The sequence below is a fragment of the Piliocolobus tephrosceles genome, chromosome 19 (genome assembly GCF_002776525.5).
Source record: "Piliocolobus tephrosceles isolate RC106 chromosome 19, ASM277652v3, whole genome shotgun sequence".
Lineage (NCBI taxonomy): Eukaryota > Metazoa > Chordata > Mammalia > Primates > Cercopithecidae > Piliocolobus > Piliocolobus tephrosceles.
The window spans coordinates 57,852,230-57,870,974 of NC_045452.1; the positions used below are offsets into that span (position 1 = coordinate 57,852,230).

An 18,745-nucleotide genomic window follows, 5' to 3' on the forward strand; every position below is an offset into this window, starting at 1 on the left:
TATCTATCTATCTATCTATCTATCTATCTATCTATCTATCTATCTATCTATCTTCTATTTATCATTTCTCTAGTTTCTATAAACTAAAAGTTTCTGAAATAATAGTTATATAAGAGATAAGGAGAAAAAGACATACCTTTCTTTTTTGTATTCCAAGACTGCCTATTCTTGAAATTTAATGAAATCATTAGGGATACAAAATTAATAAAATTAGAAAATACACTGGTTTCGGTAAATATTGATTTGGGTAAATTATATATTGTATATTATATAACATTGTTACAAATTACAAATTCCTTCATAATTTGCACTCATTAAACTGACTTAAAATAGCTGTCTGCGTGGTTGATTCAATTACATGATTCATCTACAAGAGACAAATCCACTCTTTCATACTTGTATGTGCTTTACATTATAAAACACTGCATACTACTTAAAGAGAAAATTTTGACTTAACTTTTCATTTATTATAAAGAGAAAAGTATTTTTCCTCATTTTCGTGACTTTAAGAAATTGCAAGAAATAGGTAGGAATACAAAAATTATTGCCTGGGGGTTACTGACATAACAAAGTGCACTATACATTCAGACAGTCATTTGTACAGACATCTCTGGCCATTATCACCCACTGTTGATTTTACTGTTCAAAGACCGACTAAAGAAACAATTGCTTTACAATTGCATTACTAGGTGTTTTTTTATCCAATCTCAATTGTTCCTGCCTCCATTACCCCAAATTTGAACCTGCAGTTAGTGAATCACTCTTCACAAATTTACAAAATATTCAGGAAATAATAAATCACTATACATTAGAAGAGCATTTTACATATGAACACTCCACTGATTATATTTTAAATTTAAAAGTTATTTCCAGGTCTTTCATCTCTATGAGCATTTGTTTTTGAGTAGTACAGTGTGTATTATTTAACTAAGGCCTAGGAATCAGATGGTGGGAGAATATATGTGGGTTAAAGTAAGAGAGACAATACTGATCCTCTTTCAGAAGAGTGTATCCGTGATGTGTAAGTGGGCATGTTTGTTTACATGTGTAGCACAATTATCTAGTTAAAAGAGTGTATGAATTTATGGAAAAGGCAGCCAGCCAATTCAGTCAATGTCTCTGTTCATCTGTTTTTGAAAGATTTCTCATAGTATGTCAGAGTGAAAGAAGGTATGATGACACGAGGAAAGCATTTACTGGGAGGTTCACGAACAGAAAGGTTTTAGACAGGTTGGAGAGCTTATCTGAAGATCCAACAAAAAGTTTAATATAAGCACGTATACATTTTTTTATGACTATCAAGAATATATCAATGTTTGTTTGGTGAGGGAAACCAGCTAATTGAAAACAGAATATTGAAGTCATGTAGCAGGATTTCTCTCAAATTACTGACCAAATCTACCTATGAATTTAGGTACATCCTCACTCATTTTTTAACTCATTTCCTCCAGGCTCAATATAAAACATATTCTCCTTATGTTTAAGGTAATATTCCTTAATATTGTCCTAAAACCCCAACAATATCCTATAGTCATTAGCTCAGCTTTGGGATGTTCCCCATTTAATAGCTAAGTCCAAAAACCTGAGGTATTTTTTTTTTAGCTTTCATCCTTTAAAAAATATATGTGTACCTTTATGCTTCAAGTCCTTGTAATCTGAATTTGACCCAAGCTACTTAAGAAATATCATTTACCATAATGTCTCCTGCAATCTCATAATCTCTAAATTCAGCACACTTATTTTTGTGCACACTCTATTGGTCATTTCTGCTTGCATTTGACAACTAGAAGCCCTAAAACCCACACTAGAAGTCTTAAAAATACCCTTGTTTCCTCTTATCTCTGTGACACAGGTATAACATGATGATTTTATTAAATCTAGTGTTATTGTAGGCCTTCCTCTTCATTTCCTGTCCTTTAGCAAAGGCCCCAATTATCTCTCACATGAACTCACTTTTTCTCCCCGCCAATATCCTTGTGTCAATCCCCTTGCTCTCTGAATTACTTGCTTCTCAATGGCAGCTCTTCTTTGTCCCATAAATCAGGTTTTTAATAAAGCATCGATGGTCCTCCATGACTGACTGCTACCTGCTTTTCAGCTGCACCTTCACCTAATCTCCAAACCAACCAACACACCATTACTCTTATTCCTGTTAAAAAGAGTATATTTCAATCACAGGTGCTTGGATTTTTTCACACCTTATGCTCTTGTTTGTTTTACAAGTGTTGGTCTTTCTGTCTGCAACATATTCTTGCTCTACTCTCTGAAATAACAGTTTTCCTTCATTACATTTATCTTTAATACCAGGGAACTCTCCTGTCTTCAGCTGCATTGGGTGTCCATTCAATGAGAATGGGTGTCCATTCTCGTTGGGTGTCAGTAGTCTGTGAATATCTAGGAAAGCTGCATTTGTTAAACGCTTTTGAATCCAGCTACCCCATAAACAATAAAGGACTTTAGTAAAGTTGATTCTTTTAAGTTGTTGAGATAAAACTCTAAGTGTCTTAAGGGAAAGGATGCTGTGTTAGGAATATTAGTAGTCCAAGCACAATATCGTGTAAAACATATAGCCAGCACTTTGTATATACCTGTTGAATAAATATATGAAATAAATATAAAATAATTTTGAAGTGACTCTTCAGTTAAATTTCCAGTATTTCAATAAGGTGATAAAAATTATCATAAATGATCACTATCAGGGAAGGTGAAAAGGGACACCCAGGTAAGTAATTTCAAAAGTACACCTAGGTCAGATGGTGCTTAAATTGAATGTTTAAAGACAGAGAGAGAGAGAGAAACAAAACAGACAAAAGCACTGGTTTTGCATTTGTGTGTATGTGTGTGTGTGTGTATAATAATAACTTTAAAAATCTCAGTGCTTAAAAACATGCTTTATTCTGTACTCATGTTATGTTGCCTGCACCAGCAGATCATCTGTGACTCTGCTTCTCCCGTCTCCATCAAGGTGCCCAGGATGAAGGGAAGTCCCTATTTGGGTCATGCTATTTTCATGGCAGAAGGAAAAAACAAGAGAATTAAGAGAAAATATGTGATGTTTTCTAGTAGTTTGATTTCAGTCATGGTGTGTATTTTGCTTGCTTCTATGCCATTGGCTAGAGCAAATCACATGATCAACTGGGTGCCGATGCATAATCCTTCCATTGGAGGCGCCATACTTCCCATATCAAATGCACTGATGTATAACCTTCTTCAAGGAAGGGGAAGAATATTTGTGAAAAACAAGACCCAGGCATTCAAAAATACATTAAGAAAGTCATAGAGGGAGGTAAGAAAAAATAAAATAAGTAATAAGATCCTAAACATTTATTATTGCTGGTACTACAAAGGAAGCCAGCAAGGATATCTTTCAACTAATTATTGAAGCAAACGAGTATGAATTGGTATGATAGAAATGTGATGGAAAAGTTTGCAAAGAACAAAACATAGAATAAAGGGCAGGTCCTCCTACAAGGCCAAGATTTGACAAGGAAACGTTGCATATGGAAAAATACTTGACTGGGGCATTTGGGTGGGACTTTGGTATACTTGAGGTGGGAGAAGATGAATGAAAGAGGACCAGAATAAATGTCAAATTGGTAAAGATAAAAATTAGTAGCAATTAAGTGAGAGGACTGGGAATGTAAATTGAGAGGAAGAGAATAGGGCAGTAGTCAGAGTCTGTAATTAAAGATCAAATTATATGAATAAAAGTGGTGGTTTTATTTTATTGGCATTATTTTTTGCAGCCTCAAAATTTTCACTGAAACATCGTTCAGGAGTTTTATAAAGGAGGCATAATAAGGGAAAACTTTAAAAAAAACTCAAGATTTAAAAGGAGCCAGTAAGCAGGGTGAAAGTCAATTAAGACTGAAGTAAAATGATCTTTCTGGCTTAAGTTAAGGCAAAATGTGAGAGAAAAGCACAGTCGTCTGATAGCATTAGTCAACGCATTCTCTCGCCAGTGTCCAACTGCATCCTCCAGAACAAAAATCAATTGATACCTGATTTTATGAACACTTATTTAAAATAAAAGAGATACCAGGACTTTTAAGCTATTAGAATTTGTGATCTTAAAGGGAAAAAATGAGACTAATTATCAATATCCAAGCAAAGAAGGTCACATTAGAATCTATGGTTGATTCTGTTAGAGGAAAGTGGGAGACAGAGAAGAAGAATTTGCTTTTGGGAGGGTCAAACTATACAGACAAAACAGGAATTATTTGCATGATTGATCAGAATGGCACATAAAAACATATTCCTATATCTGTCTCCTTATAAATCCTGAAATAAATAAGTATAGAAATATAAAACTAAATATTCCAGTTTAAATGCAGACCATGATGGACATGAAGACTGACACTTTATCAAAAGAATATTCATACCTGAATAATCATTCCTTTAAAATGAATGTAATAATAAGTACACAAACACTCACAGATATTCTAGTAGGGAAATTGATTACTACATGCTATAAATATATTAAAGAAAATATTAGGTTGGTGCAAAAATAATTACGGTTTCTGCCATTAAAAGTAATGATAAACACCGCAAGTACTTTTGCACCAACCACATATTAAAGTAGAAACTACAATAGCAGAATGAATAACAAAGGGTTACTATGCCTGCTGTATAAATTTCATTTTAATATCAAACTTGAATTAATATTTTAGTGTAATTATATGTATATATAATAATAACAGGAAATACTTATATACTGTTTCCTATAAACTTACCAATTTTAAAGAATTTCACATATATTAATTTTTATTATAATTCCCTTTCTCATAAGTACATACTTAACACAAAGACTGCTCATGATGAAGTACACTTACATATTTCACCATAAATCTTTTTGGATACAAAGTATGGTAGACAATTTGATAATTAACAAACTAAGTAGCCACTATATATTACCCTCATTTATTGTACATAATAAAGAGAAAAAAAGAGTTACATATATAGAAAAAGGTATAGCTACAGACACCTCCCTATTTAAACCTATCCGTTATGCACTGAAATCTTCCTCCTGCACTGAAGATTAACTACTCCTCTCATTATGGCACCCTTAATAAAAAATATCAGACTCTGTACTTCTAAAAAGGCCATTCGAAAATGCTAGATCTCCTCTAAAGACCCAGTTTCCCTGTGACTGACATCTAATGGCAGAATGCTCAGGGAAGGGGTGGATCATAATGGGTTTTTTATGCCATGAAAAGTCATTTTGATTTTGTCTTGACAGTAGTGAGAAGCACTGAAGAATTATGACAGTTGAAAGTCTTGGTGGAGAGAAAGGTGGAATTGTGAGATGAAGTATACAGAAACCAAGTTGTATGAATTCAAGAAAAAAAAATTAGATCAGCACTCTCATGGAAAACAAGATGATAGAGAAAACAGAGTATGTTTGAGAGATGTTAAAATATACAATGGATATGTCTTGATAACAGATTAGACTGACAAAATGGAGATGACATGGTTCAACAAAATCTCTGTGTCTTCCACAAAATCTCATCCCATGTTGTATTAATAATTTCCAGATATCCAAGGGAGGGAACTGGTGAGAGGTGACTGGATCGTGGAGGCAGTTTTCCCCAAGCTGTTCTTGGGACAGTGAGGGAGTTCTCATGGGAGCTGATGGCTTTAAGTGTAGCATTTCCTCACTCTTTCTCACACACTCTTGCCTGCTGTCATGTAAGACGTGCCTTTGCTTCTCCTCTGCCTTCCACCATGACTGTAAGTGTCTTGAGGCCTCCCCAGTCATTTGGAACTGTGAATCAATTAAATCTCCTTTCTTTATAAATTACTCAGTCTCAAGTATTCTTTATAGCAGTGTGAAAATGGGCTAGTACAGGAGACATCCAAGATAACTGTAACATATTTTCCAGCTGCATAGAATGTCATGTTAACACAGGCAAGAACTATATAGGAGAAACAACTTTGGAGCAAGAGGTTTCATAAAACCAGTCAATAATGTCCATTAATACTTGTAAATAAAACCTTAAAAATTTAATTTTTAAATTTGAGAAAAATGTAAATAGTGTAAAATATGTAAATTTAAGCAACAAAAAATTCATGTAATTTAAAAGTGACATTTAGTATGATACTGTACTATGTCTATTTGATATTCTTTCAACAACTACAATTCCAGCAAAAGGCAATTACTCACATATGGTCTATTTGAAAAGGGTTATGAGAATGACAATGTAAAATAAGTCATGGATCCTGCCTTGAGGCTGTAATACAATGTTACAGATGCCATAATAAAGATGGAAAGATTGCTTCCTGGTATAGAAGAGGTTTATTAGATAAAACTTGTATTTGAGTTCACATGGTTGCCATTTAGTAAAAAGCATTGCTAAAATGAAACCATAAAACATGTACAAATTATTTACTGCTTACCATTAACAATAACAATGATATCACGGAAGTCAATTTCTCCCCTGGCCTCCACTCTTCCTTCACATCTGTATATACCTTCATCGCTTTTATTGATGTTGAGAATCTGCAGGTTATTGTTTGCTAACATAGCGAACCGATCTGGAAAGAAAGCAAAGGGGAGAAAATGATATCGGTAATTGAAGGCTAAGTTCAGAGTGCTCTAAATTGTTAATAGTTAAAATATGGCACTGTCTGACACTATCAAGCTTTGCATCAGCAAATTCAAATTTGAAAGTAAAATGTAATTTCATGACTTCAGTGTTTCCACTCCACACTGCTTTGTTACACCTTTTTTTTTTCCTAAAAAAAAAAAAATTAAATACATTCAAGACTTTATATCCGCATAAAATGGTTAGGCTATTATTTCCCCTTGGTACTTTGGATGCAGAAATGATACACAAAAGAACAATGCAGAGAGATTAGGTATCACAGATGTGCAAACTTTTGACTGCAAATATGTGGCAACATGGGTTGAAAAGGGCTAGAAAATTTATTCAACATCCTTCTTTATACAATAATTAAAAATTCTGTGTCTCTGTGGAGACAACTAAATGATATAATAATATTCAAGTCATATAAAGGACATAAAAATGATTATATCTCAAATTTATTTAAGGGATTTTTTTGGCTAACAAGATAATCTGTAAAGGAGTAAATCGATTACATTTCGTTATTTCAAGGTTCCATTTGTGTGTGTGTGTGTGTGTGCTCACATGCATATATATATAAATAAGCTGGTATACAGCCTGCATTCATGGATCGTGTAAAGTAATCCGCTACAGTAATCTGTGACGCCTAAGCAGCATCTCAATCTGGCATTATTTTTTGTGTCTGCCCTGATTTCATAAGCATCACAATCTTGCTGCCATGCTAAAACCTTCTCTCACTTTATCATTCAAAGAATGCTTTTACATATAATCCAATTTTGAAACTCTTTGTATGGGCAATATCTTTAATTTCCTTAATTAACACATCCATAGACCTCATTGACTATTATCTGTTTGCTGGATACTGTATATAAGACACTTCGATGAATAAAAAACACACCGCCTCTATCCCTTTGGCTTTTTGATCAGGTAGAAAGGTGATTATTTTAAGGTACCCAGCTTTTAACATATCTACAGTCGATCGTTTACTCTTTGGGCCAGTTCCAATGTTTACTGCTTTTTTCCCTCTCTATTGGCTTGATAATGAGGTTAGGAAAACGAAGCCACGTGTGAAAAAGGCAGAGTCTCCATCAGCCTGATCAAGGAAGGGATATGGTAGGATCCTTCCTCTACCTCTGCCACCAATTGGACTTTGCATGAGTGAGCCATAAATTGCTAGGGGAGTCAGCCATAAACTGCTAGGGTAGTAGGCCACTCTGATTTGGGGGTGAATTTGTCATAGTGGTTCCTTACTGAGAGGGGAGAAGTGTGGGCTAGAAATAGCAAAAAGAAGAGCCATCAGGGCATAGATACTCATTAAACCGACAAGCATGTGGTTGCTTTTTGTTTAAGAGATAACTAATCAGGGGTTGAAATGCACAGATTCAGAGGCTCCCCCAAAGTGAAAATAGTGATTCTAACGCTATGGCCACATGATTTGCGGCCTATGAGGTGTAAACTTTTCCATAATGCTCACTTTTTCCTTAGGTTGAACCTAAGAAGAGAGACAAAAAATGTTTGTTCAGATTCTTTCCCCTGATAAATTAAAGCACAAACATGAAATGCCCTCATCGAAAGAAAGACTGGGGAGAAAGAAAACCAATCCACAAGAAATGTCAGAGGATAACTCATAAGTGGTCCTGAAATAACTCAAAACTCCTGAAATGTCATAAAGTTTCAAAGTCAATTAAAAATCCTCTCTTCAAGTGTGTGGCCAGAAATTTAGAAGACAGGCAATTATAAATAAATAAAATTTAAAACGAAGAGGAACATTATCATACTTAGATCATTGTATTACTGCATTTTCTAACTTACTAAAATACCTATCATCCTTCACCTATAATGATTTTTACTGATATTTAATGTGAATTAGGAAAAATATGAATAGTAAGGAGAAATATTGTTTTAATCAGAAAGGCAGTGCTTTACATGAAAGACCAATAATTAGAATCACATAATATATATTTTATGGGAATATATCAGCATTTTTTTCATTGAAAAATTTGAGTTTGCAAGGGCCGTTTTAATGCATTATTTCTACTGAATGAAAACTTAAGACTTTAGGAAAATATTAATTACCTGCTAAATCGAAATACATACTATATATATGTTTATATATGTAAAGTATTTCCCACATAGAAAACTATGTACAAATTGCATGTCAGATTCCAAATGTGTTTGTGAGGCCCATGAATTCGATATTGTTAGTAAACTATCATCAAAACAAAGCCCATAATAGGTGTTTCCAGAAAACATTTGAAGAAAGTATAGCTTTAATCAGTCACAAATAACTACTTTATTTGAAATTTTATTATAGATTGTTTTTCTCAGTTATACAGAAACCCAATTTTCATTATCAAAGTAAGAAAATAAGTGTAATCAGATAATAACCAATAAAGTGTCTGCTTTGTTTCCTTAACTTAGTTATTTCTCTCTCTCTTTTTTTTTTTTTTTTTTTGAGACAGAGTCTTGCTTTGTTGCCCAGGCTGGAGTGCAGTGGCATGATCTTGGCTCACTGCAAGCTCCACCTCCCGGGTTCACGCCATTCTCCTGCCTCAGCCTCCCAAGTAGCGCCAGCCACCACGCCTGGCTAATTTTTCTTTTTTTTTTTTGTATTTTTGGTAGAGACGGGGTTTCATCATGTTAGCAAGGATGGTCTCGATCTCCTGACCTCATGATCCACCCTCCTTAGCCTCCCAGAGTGCTGGGATTACAGGTGTGAGCCACCGCACCTGTAATAACTTAGTTATTTCTAAGTCCTGTTTTTTCCTCATTAGCTGCCCACTCAATGATTTGTCTCATCTATCCACATGGCTTCAATCACCATCTGTATCTTAAGGACTCACCATTTTTCTTCAGATCAGATCATTCCTGTGAGTTCTGTAGCATTTCTAACAGTCTAATAGATATACGTACTTAGGAGGAATTTAAGTACCTCGATATCAGTATATCTAAAATTTAGCTCAGTAAGCTGAAATTTATCATCTGGCATTCTACAGTTCTGTCTTCACATGCCTTTACATGGAACTACTTGCCAAAGGAATATTCCATAAGTAATGGAACTCTGGGGAAGGCAAATTCCACGAGTCATTCTTGACATCTTCATCTCTCTGAGTCTGAACACCCAATCAGACTCCATGTCTCATCACTTCTCTGTTCATCATTATTTAAGTCTTCTCCCTCAGCAATATTTCATTATGACCTGAACTATTCTCAGTCTCAGGAGTTTTGCCTTGTCTCCCATCTAATTTGTTCTCTTCACTGACATACAAATATTCTTCTCAACTGCATATTAGGTTATGTCACTACATTGATTAAATCCCTTTAATGATGCCCCCTTTAAATAAATTACAAACTCTGTAGCAGATATCAAGGCTGTGTTGACTTTGTTTGACTTCCTTCGTCAGCTTCCTTTCTTATTAGTCCTTTATTGAAAAATCTTAGCTAGATTTACTCATTTGTGTAAGTATTTAAGTTGTACTTATTAATAAGTTCTAGTAATAATAAACTTATTCCAGTTTCAGAAATATGCTTTTATGCTGCCTTTCACCTCTGGGCCATTGCACATAGTCTTCTCTCTTCCCGAAAATTCCGCACCGATGTTTGCCTGGCTAATATGTGTCTCTATATATAAAGGTAACTTTTTCCTCCTGGCAGGCATCTTTGATACTCTCTCTTATACTAAGTAGTTTACATTTATTTTATCATCCTTTATTACCACAATTTCATTATCATACACTCAATGTATCTTGTTCTCACACTGATTTACCTATTTATTTTTCCCACTAGATGGTTAGTATTTTGAAGGCAGTGAACTTATCTTGCTTACCATGAATCATAAACATCTGGTGCACTATAGACTAGATCCTATGTATTCAATAATTGTTGAATTAATATTTTATACTAGAAGTAGGTTATGTAAAAATTGTATTGAACAAGGTAATTTTAATCTGTTTTTTAATGCAGAAGGAGTATATCAATTAGGTGTTGAACAAAGCATTTACAAAATTTAAGAGAGAATTTCCAAACGGGACAAGGTTGAACTGTTATCAGCAAATAGCATATCCTTCCATCAGGATGACACTAAAAGTCAGGATATTCAACTTGTATAATAAAATGTCATCTTTACTCCCACAATGCTTGGATCCTTTAGAATATGAATCTCCTTTCTATGAGCAACATGGAAAATCTCCACTGCTTTTCTGCAGGAAATTTAATTCTGAATATCTGCCACACAGCTACAATCAAAAGCATAGCTAATAAGATGGGCATTTCCAAGCTTTCATTGTTTCCTCTGGAATATCTATATTTTACTTTTGAATCAGATTACAGCAAAAGAAAGATATCTGGGTCTGTGACATTATTCTAAATCCTCATACATACTTGTAATCTTGATCTTATTTCATTAGCTTTAATAAAATGACTATATGAGGTATAAGCAGTGAATAATACTATTTCATATGAATCCATTATAAATGTACAAATTGTTCAATAATGAGTTATGTGATAAGTTTCTACACTATTACAAGGTTAGAAAAGTGTGTCGTTCCTGATAATTTACTTGAATACTTTAAATTCTATAATTTAAAGATTAAATTAAAATATAGTTAAAAATATGATTTTATTTATTCTATTATTTTTTTCACCTGCCACACAACTTAGTGTTATGTTTCATGTTAAACTATACCCATTTCTTCTACATTGGATTTTCTGGTTCTAGATATAATCTAAATGCATGTAATTTTAGCAAAACCGATTCCAAGATTTAAAAACTCATAGAGAAAGAATGAGAGTGATAAATGTCATCTGTTAAGAATCTAACATATAGCCAAATTATTTTATTCATTCACTTAACAAATGAAGTATAGCTGGCTCCCCTATCTATGGATTCCACATACGTGGATTCAAACAACTGCTGATGAAAAATATATTTTTTTAAAACTGCATCTTTATTGAACATGTACAGGCTATTCCATGTCATTATTTCCCAAATAATACTGTATAGCAACCATGGACGTAGTCTTTATGTTTTATCTGATATTATGAATAATCCAGATATAATTTTGAATATATGGTAGGATGTACCCAGGTTATATCAAATACTATCCTTTTATTATATAAGAGACTTTGGCATCGGCTTATTTTGGTATCTGTGGGAGGTCCTGGAACAAATCACCCATAGATGTCAAGAAACGACTTTATGTCTAATGTCTCATTTATGACACAAAGCCATTATTTTAAATGAAGGCAATCATCTATATTTAACAGATAAAGAGTCTGATTTAGGCACAGAACATTTAGAAAAGATGTTCAAAGCTTCAGGGTCAAGGAAAGGAGGAAAGCCAAAATGGAAATTTGGCTGTACGTCATTTAGTCCTGGGATGCTGGGGAAATATGTATGAGTTGTAGCATGGAAATATCACTTCTCCATCACCACTACCTGTTGTCATCAGTCTTTGCTTTGAGGCTTTGCTCTACGTGCCTTTTAAAAATAAAATTTACTTCAAAATATTCTATTAATAAAGGTTTACAATAAACCTACACTTGAGGTGTAAGTTTAGACAATCTGAAAATATTTAGACATTGTCATTCCACCATTACAAAATAACCGCTTTTTCTTTATTATTGAGGGGGAAAGAGCTAAAAATACATCAAAACCATTTACTCATATGACTTGTTAATACACTCTACAGAGTTATGCTGAAACAAGAGGAAATAAAGTGTTATTTCTCATTAATGTATTATAATGGAAACTGACAAGCATGGAATATGCTAAGCTCAGAAAAATTCTTTCAAAATTAAAAAAATGACTATTGAACATGATTATTATACATTCTCCCCATATATTCAAAAATAGGTATTATTTTCTGTCTCTCTTTTATGCTGTAGAATCTTCATACCTTGGACACAAATCAGAATCACCGAAGACGGAAAGTACTTTAAAAGATTCAATTATTTTGTACCTCTCTGCAATGCAGGTGCATTGAAAAATATTCTAAATTGAAAATGCTCCCTATGCATATGGTAAAGGAACATAATGTAAGCAAATTATACATTTGATTTCAGATGTCATATTATTCTGAAATTTTAGCTCAGTCAATCTAAATCAAAATCATTAGGATAATCTGAATTAATGTACATTTCTATTATCTATACGGATCTTCCCATAATATTTAGAACAGGTAAGTATCCTTGAAAGTACAGCCCCAGAATAATAAACATAATTCACATCGATATTAAGTTGACATATAGTGATCCCATAGAATCATCTATAAATTATATAGAATTTGAATACAGCAGGATGTACTCCTTTATGTACTTAGTACTGCTTATAATATATAAATCTTTCCTTGACACTGGAGCAAAGGTCAGCAAACCTTTTCTGTAAACCTCTAGATACTAATGATTGTATATTCATTTAGGCTGAATCAACTGTGCCACAGCTTCTCAACTCTGCCTCCAAAGCTGCCACAGACAGTATGTGGCGAATGGGCATAACTGTTCTGATTACAACAGAGGGGTAAAGGGTAGTGGAATTTGCCCTGAGACCCCTAGATTGCAAAATCCTAATGTAGAGCTTACAGGTTCTCAAAATAGTTGTTGAATATTTGGGGTCAAAAATTCCAATTTCTACAATTAGACACACAGATTCAGATTTTTAAAAAACTGCAATAGTATTAGAACATATAATTTAGGGAGTTACCAAAATACTAACTGTCGGAAATAGTGGTGACTTCCTCATTATGATACAACCAGCTGACAGCAGGCGCAGGTGAACTGCTAACTCGGCAAACCACTTCTGCATCTTCTCCTTGTTTGAATTCTTGTGGAGATACCACTTCTCTGAAAGTGAGTTTTTCTGTATCAACAAAGTAAAACAAATCACAAATCACAAAACTATCATTGCTTCTTTCTCCCAATAACATAATCCAGACTCCATTGATACGATAATAAAATAATTAGGAAAACCTGGATACTTTAAAATCTTAAACTAATCTACTACTTCTCCCTAATATCTTCCTATCTCACTGAGAATAAAATCCAAAGATCTTTCAATGCGATATGAGGTTCTATATAAACTGGAGTCTATCTCCTCAACTCCAATTCCAATTTCTCCTCTCCCTTCCTTGTCACTCTGCTCCAGGAAAACTGTCTTCGTGGAGGTTCCTTGAACATTCCAGGTTTGTTCTCACCACAGGGCATTTGCACCCCCTTCAATTCATTCAGATTCTTTTCCAACCTGCCTATATAAAATAGCAATATTCCTTTCCATTTTAAGGTTCCTTACCTTTCCACTCCACGTAATTTATTTTCCATAGAATTCCACAGCATGTTTAGCTAGCATCTGTGTATTTGTTTCAGCTTATTTATTGTCTGTCTCTGGCTGGGACTCAGAATTATAGTGTATACATACCCAATAAGTGTCTTGAATGAATGAATGAATGAATGAGTGAACATGGATATTTATGCTTGATGAGAAATTCTCATGGAAGTAATGAATTGTTCTTGCAAAAATTTGTTGTTTACCTTCACAAATGAAATGTCAGGATTCTTCTTTTGCATCATTTAAAATAATAAAAGTATTTCCAAACACCATATCTATAAAATGGCCATTTCAATTTAATTATTTGCTATTGCAAAATAGATACTCCAGGGGATTACATAAATTAGGACAACATCATTTCTTCAGAAGTTTAGAATCAAATGGGAGGGAAAAATTCCAAACCAGGAAACACAAGAGCAACAATGTGCCCACAAATTGCCCTGGTCATCAAACAGGAAGTCCTACTGTAGGAATGTTCTGACTTTGTTTATCATATCCTATTTCTAGAATAATAAACAAAACACAAAGCTACAGATATTAGACGATTTAAGGGCTTGCATTTCAAATATATATATATATATATATATATAATTTATCATTGGTAGAAATGCTAACTACCTATTAATTGTAAGACATTGTTGTAAGTACTTTATGCAATATAATTTAAGGTAGTACTCAAACTCCATATATCACATAGGTACCATTATTATCCTCATTTTATATATGAGGAAACTAAAGACAGAGAGGTTAGATGATTTGCTCAAGGTCACAAAAGTAATTGGAATATCTTGCTTTAAAATATAGGAGTCAACAGATTTCAATGTTCCTACACAGGTTAATGATTCCTAAATATGAGAAGGAGAAAGGAACATAGGAAGAAATCTATCTCAGTACATAAAAAGAAGTACAAATGTGGAAAACTTTGCTCATAAAAACACTTAGTGATAAAGAATCCTGGCTTAATATTATTGGCTACTAGATTCGTTTCAACTTCCTGACTACTCTTGTTCACTCACCCTTCCCCACATTCTCATTCTACCATGGTCAGGGCTGTCACACATTTTCATTTATTCTAATCATGACCTTCTATTTTATAGTGAAAAAAAAAAACACTGAATAAATAACATACCACTAAATAAACCACTATTCTCTATATACCCAGTAAATTCTTAATGGCTTGAGAAAATGAAAAGATTTTTATTAATATTATTAATATAATTGATGCCATATATATGTTTATAACCACTTATTATCTGTTATCTATTGTATTCTAAGATACAGTCTGGTAAAGCATAAATAAATGATATTTATTTTTAAAGCATGTAGTTCTTAATAAGTGTTAAGTTTTATTATCAAACATTTTATTTTGTTTCAATTATTTATAAGCAACTGAAATTTAAGAAACTAAAACATAAAAACACATGACTTACGGTAAATTTCCAAAACTACTGTAGCTTCTTGTGTCTGTCCTTTGGCATCTGTTGCTTGACAACGATATATCCCTGCATCTTCTATATTTGCATTGTAGATGGTTAACCGTGACCTAACACCTTCCTTTTGCACTACTATCCTCTGTGTTGAAATTATCTTCTCTCCTTGAGGATTATACCAATCTATACTTTCAGGTTCACCAATCGCTGCAAAGAGCCATGGAAAACAAAGGTTTGAAAATATGTTGCAAATATTTGTTTGAGCACTGGCATTTACTATTATGTAATAATATTAACAATTTAGAAAAAATTTATGTAAGAGACTGGAAATCTGAGAAGCTTACAAAACTGAAAGTAAATGCAAACGTTAGTGCAAATGTTCATCTTTGTTTAACCAACATGGAGGATTCACGCTTGAGTAAGCAATACCTAAAACTTTCACAGCAAACTTCTTGTGTAGTATTTAAGCCATGATTGTTGAAATTTTCCCTTAGTAATCAATGGATTATTACATTTAAGTTCTTGACATAACTTCCTTGACCACCAAGCCAGGCATAAAACCCACTTAAAGATAATATCTGAACAGAACCACAATTATTAATACGATTTCATTTGCTCAATTGTCTTTGCTAGGGTCAGGAGATAGCACTTAAAACTCTGATAATGCTGAGCTTAAAAAAATGTAAATCTTTCACAAAACAAACTTTGGCCTTTGATAATACTAAATTTGAAATTAATTTCCCTAGTTGCTAAACTTGAATAGATAAGGCCAATGACCATTTTTAGAATGATGTCCTAATCTCTTTTCCCAAGAGAAATAAGTAGTTTCATTATTTTACTCTAAAACTGTTAACGACTTAATCGTATGATAATTACAATGCATCGAAATGATACTTACACTTCTAGGTAATTATAACCAAATCATTACAGGGTAAACATTTATTTAAGTTTTCCAATTCAGAATCTAGGTTATTATCCTTTCGTAAAAGCTGAAGATTTCTGTGTCTGCTTTTAGTCACCAAAAGGATGTATTTCACCTAATTACTTCAGATAGCATTTATGGAAGCAGCATACACTATTAACTCAAAAGTATCGGTGGGGAAATGTATAAAGTCAACTAACATCTGCAGGACCTCTTTGAAGAAAATTATCCCTTCTCATTTTTCCTAAGAAATAGTTTTAGAAACAAATTATCCTCCTTTCTATAAGCAATTAGACATGCTTGAGTAAAAGTATGAAAGAAAGTTTAGTGAATCTTAAATAGATCTTAGTTACGTTATCTTCAGTTTTTTCTAAACAAATCATAAAACCATAGTTGTTACACAGTAATGATTTGAAGGGGAGGGATGTGTTTTATTTAATTCCTCCATCTACGGAGAAGTTACAAAAAATAATTTAAATATGCACTTCTTTACATTTGAATAATACAAAATAATACTTTATATAGCAAGTTAAACAGGATATTCTGATAAATATTTTGGACCTTCTCATTCTTAATATAATATAAATTTCAGTTTCATTGACAGTTTATTGTGGCTTTTCATAAAGCTGTTAAAATTGTTTTCTTTCAAGTATCTCTAACAAATAATAATTTCTATCAAAATTTTCCATTTTGATAAGGCTGGATTATTGTACAGGTTATTTATAAATAGCATTAAACTTTTTATTCTCTTAAAATGTAGTTACAACAATTTTCTATATGACACTTCTTTAGCTCTTTGAGGGTATAACATCCTTCTAGTTTAAATTTAAGATGTTTATTTTATTGAGTTTTAGATTCCATATTTTTAAGGTGTCTGGAAATTTTGGAGGCATATCTAGGTTGTCAGCATTATAGCAGAAAAATACATACAAGCATAGTGGTTTGCATGGTTTTCCAATATTTTTATTTTTAGAGTCTTGTTTTACTACTATATTTAATATAAATAAGACTATTTCCAATACTATAGAAAAGCTCTAGGTGATACATTTTTATATAAAAGAAAATAAATGCTTACTCAATTTACATTCTTATTAAGAGCAAAACTCATCACCAATGAATGGTCTTAATTCACTTTTAAAGCATGACTTAATTTGAGCTATGCAATACATACAGGCAGTTAGTCTACGCAACATATTTCATAGTAATATACAAATACATAAAAGTACAACAGTTTCATTGTATTTTCAAAATTGATTTTTAAACTATTTTATTATTATATCTTTATGTGATAGAATTCAGTGTGTCATAATTTATGAAGATATTAATAAAATATGGATGGGATTTAGAAACAGTGACCTATATGCTTGTGTCAAATTTCTGCTGACATCATATGTGATGCTGAATCAATCTCTTCCATACTCTCTGATTTTCTCATTTGTCAATATACAAAGACTTGTATTAACATAACTATCAATTCACACCTTTAAGAAGGAAAATGTATAAAGAACCATGGGCTCTATTAATGTTTCTATAAAATGTGATATTTTATACATATATACTCTGAATATGATTTATAAAATGTTATAACTGTATCTCTATATTTATAAATTTGAATCTTGGCTTAAATAAATCATATCATCCTCAAGACAACATTTATAATGCATTTTATGTTTCTAGTGTCTATTTTAATCCAATTTTAAGTAGATGTAGTGTAATCAAGTTTAGAAACAATTCTAAAGTAGTCTCATAACTAATTTTAGCACTAAGGTTTAAAAAATTCTTTAGGTATATCATAGTTTGGATATGAAGACTTGTATTTGTAAAAATGAATATATTGAATCTAAATAAATAATGTATTCATTTGTCAGTTCTATAATATGTTTAATTAAACTTTGATGCTGAAATATTTAAATGTCTTTTGAAAGAACACCGTATGTATATTATTATACTGAATGAGGCCCATAAAATATGCTATAGGCATGATGACATATGATTCTTTCCATTGTCATAAAAATCTGGCCAAAGCTTTCCTGACTAAATAACTATCTATCTCTTCAATGAATATTAGAATAAATTTTTGGCCTAATATTTTCATTCAAGTATAACTATAGTGCAGTGTGCCATACCAAATTTATTCATTGCATATTTACAAAAATGGTTCAGTTATAATCTCTATATTCATCCTAATATTACTGTTTAGACAGAAATAATATTTAAATTGATTTAAGTTATTATCAGATATAATGCATGCATAAGTTATTTTCAAAATAAATGATCAAGATTAGCAGTCTAAATTAACAAATTAAATTAACAAAAATAAAATTCATATCATTTAATATGCAATTTATGGTTATTAACACTTTTCCAATCATTATAAACCCAACGATGGCCAGGTACACTGGTTCACACCTGTAATCCCAGCACTTAGGGATGCCAAGGCAGGCAGATCACTTGAGGTCAGGAGTTTGAGACCAGCCTGGCCAACATG

General features: G+C 32.6%; 1 protein-coding gene across 7 annotated transcripts in view; it reads right to left on the bottom strand.

Annotated features, from left to right (window-relative positions):
- NCAM2 (neural cell adhesion molecule 2) overlaps positions 1-18,745 on the bottom strand; it is a 506,280-nt gene that overhangs the window by 241,837 nt on the left and 245,698 nt on the right. For 6 of the 7 annotated variants that reach the window (XM_026446625.2, XM_026446624.2, XM_026446626.2 and 3 more), the window contains 3 exons: positions 15,336-15,542; positions 13,297-13,440; positions 6,397-6,534 (listed from right to left, as the gene is read on the bottom strand). In XM_026446625.2, coding sequence (XP_026302410.1) covers positions 6,397-6,534; positions 13,297-13,440; positions 15,336-15,542 — 489 coding nt within the window. The remainder of the gene's footprint in view (positions 1-6,396; positions 6,535-13,296; positions 13,441-15,335; positions 15,543-18,745) is intronic. The other variant, XM_023227524.3, reaches the window with a different exon arrangement.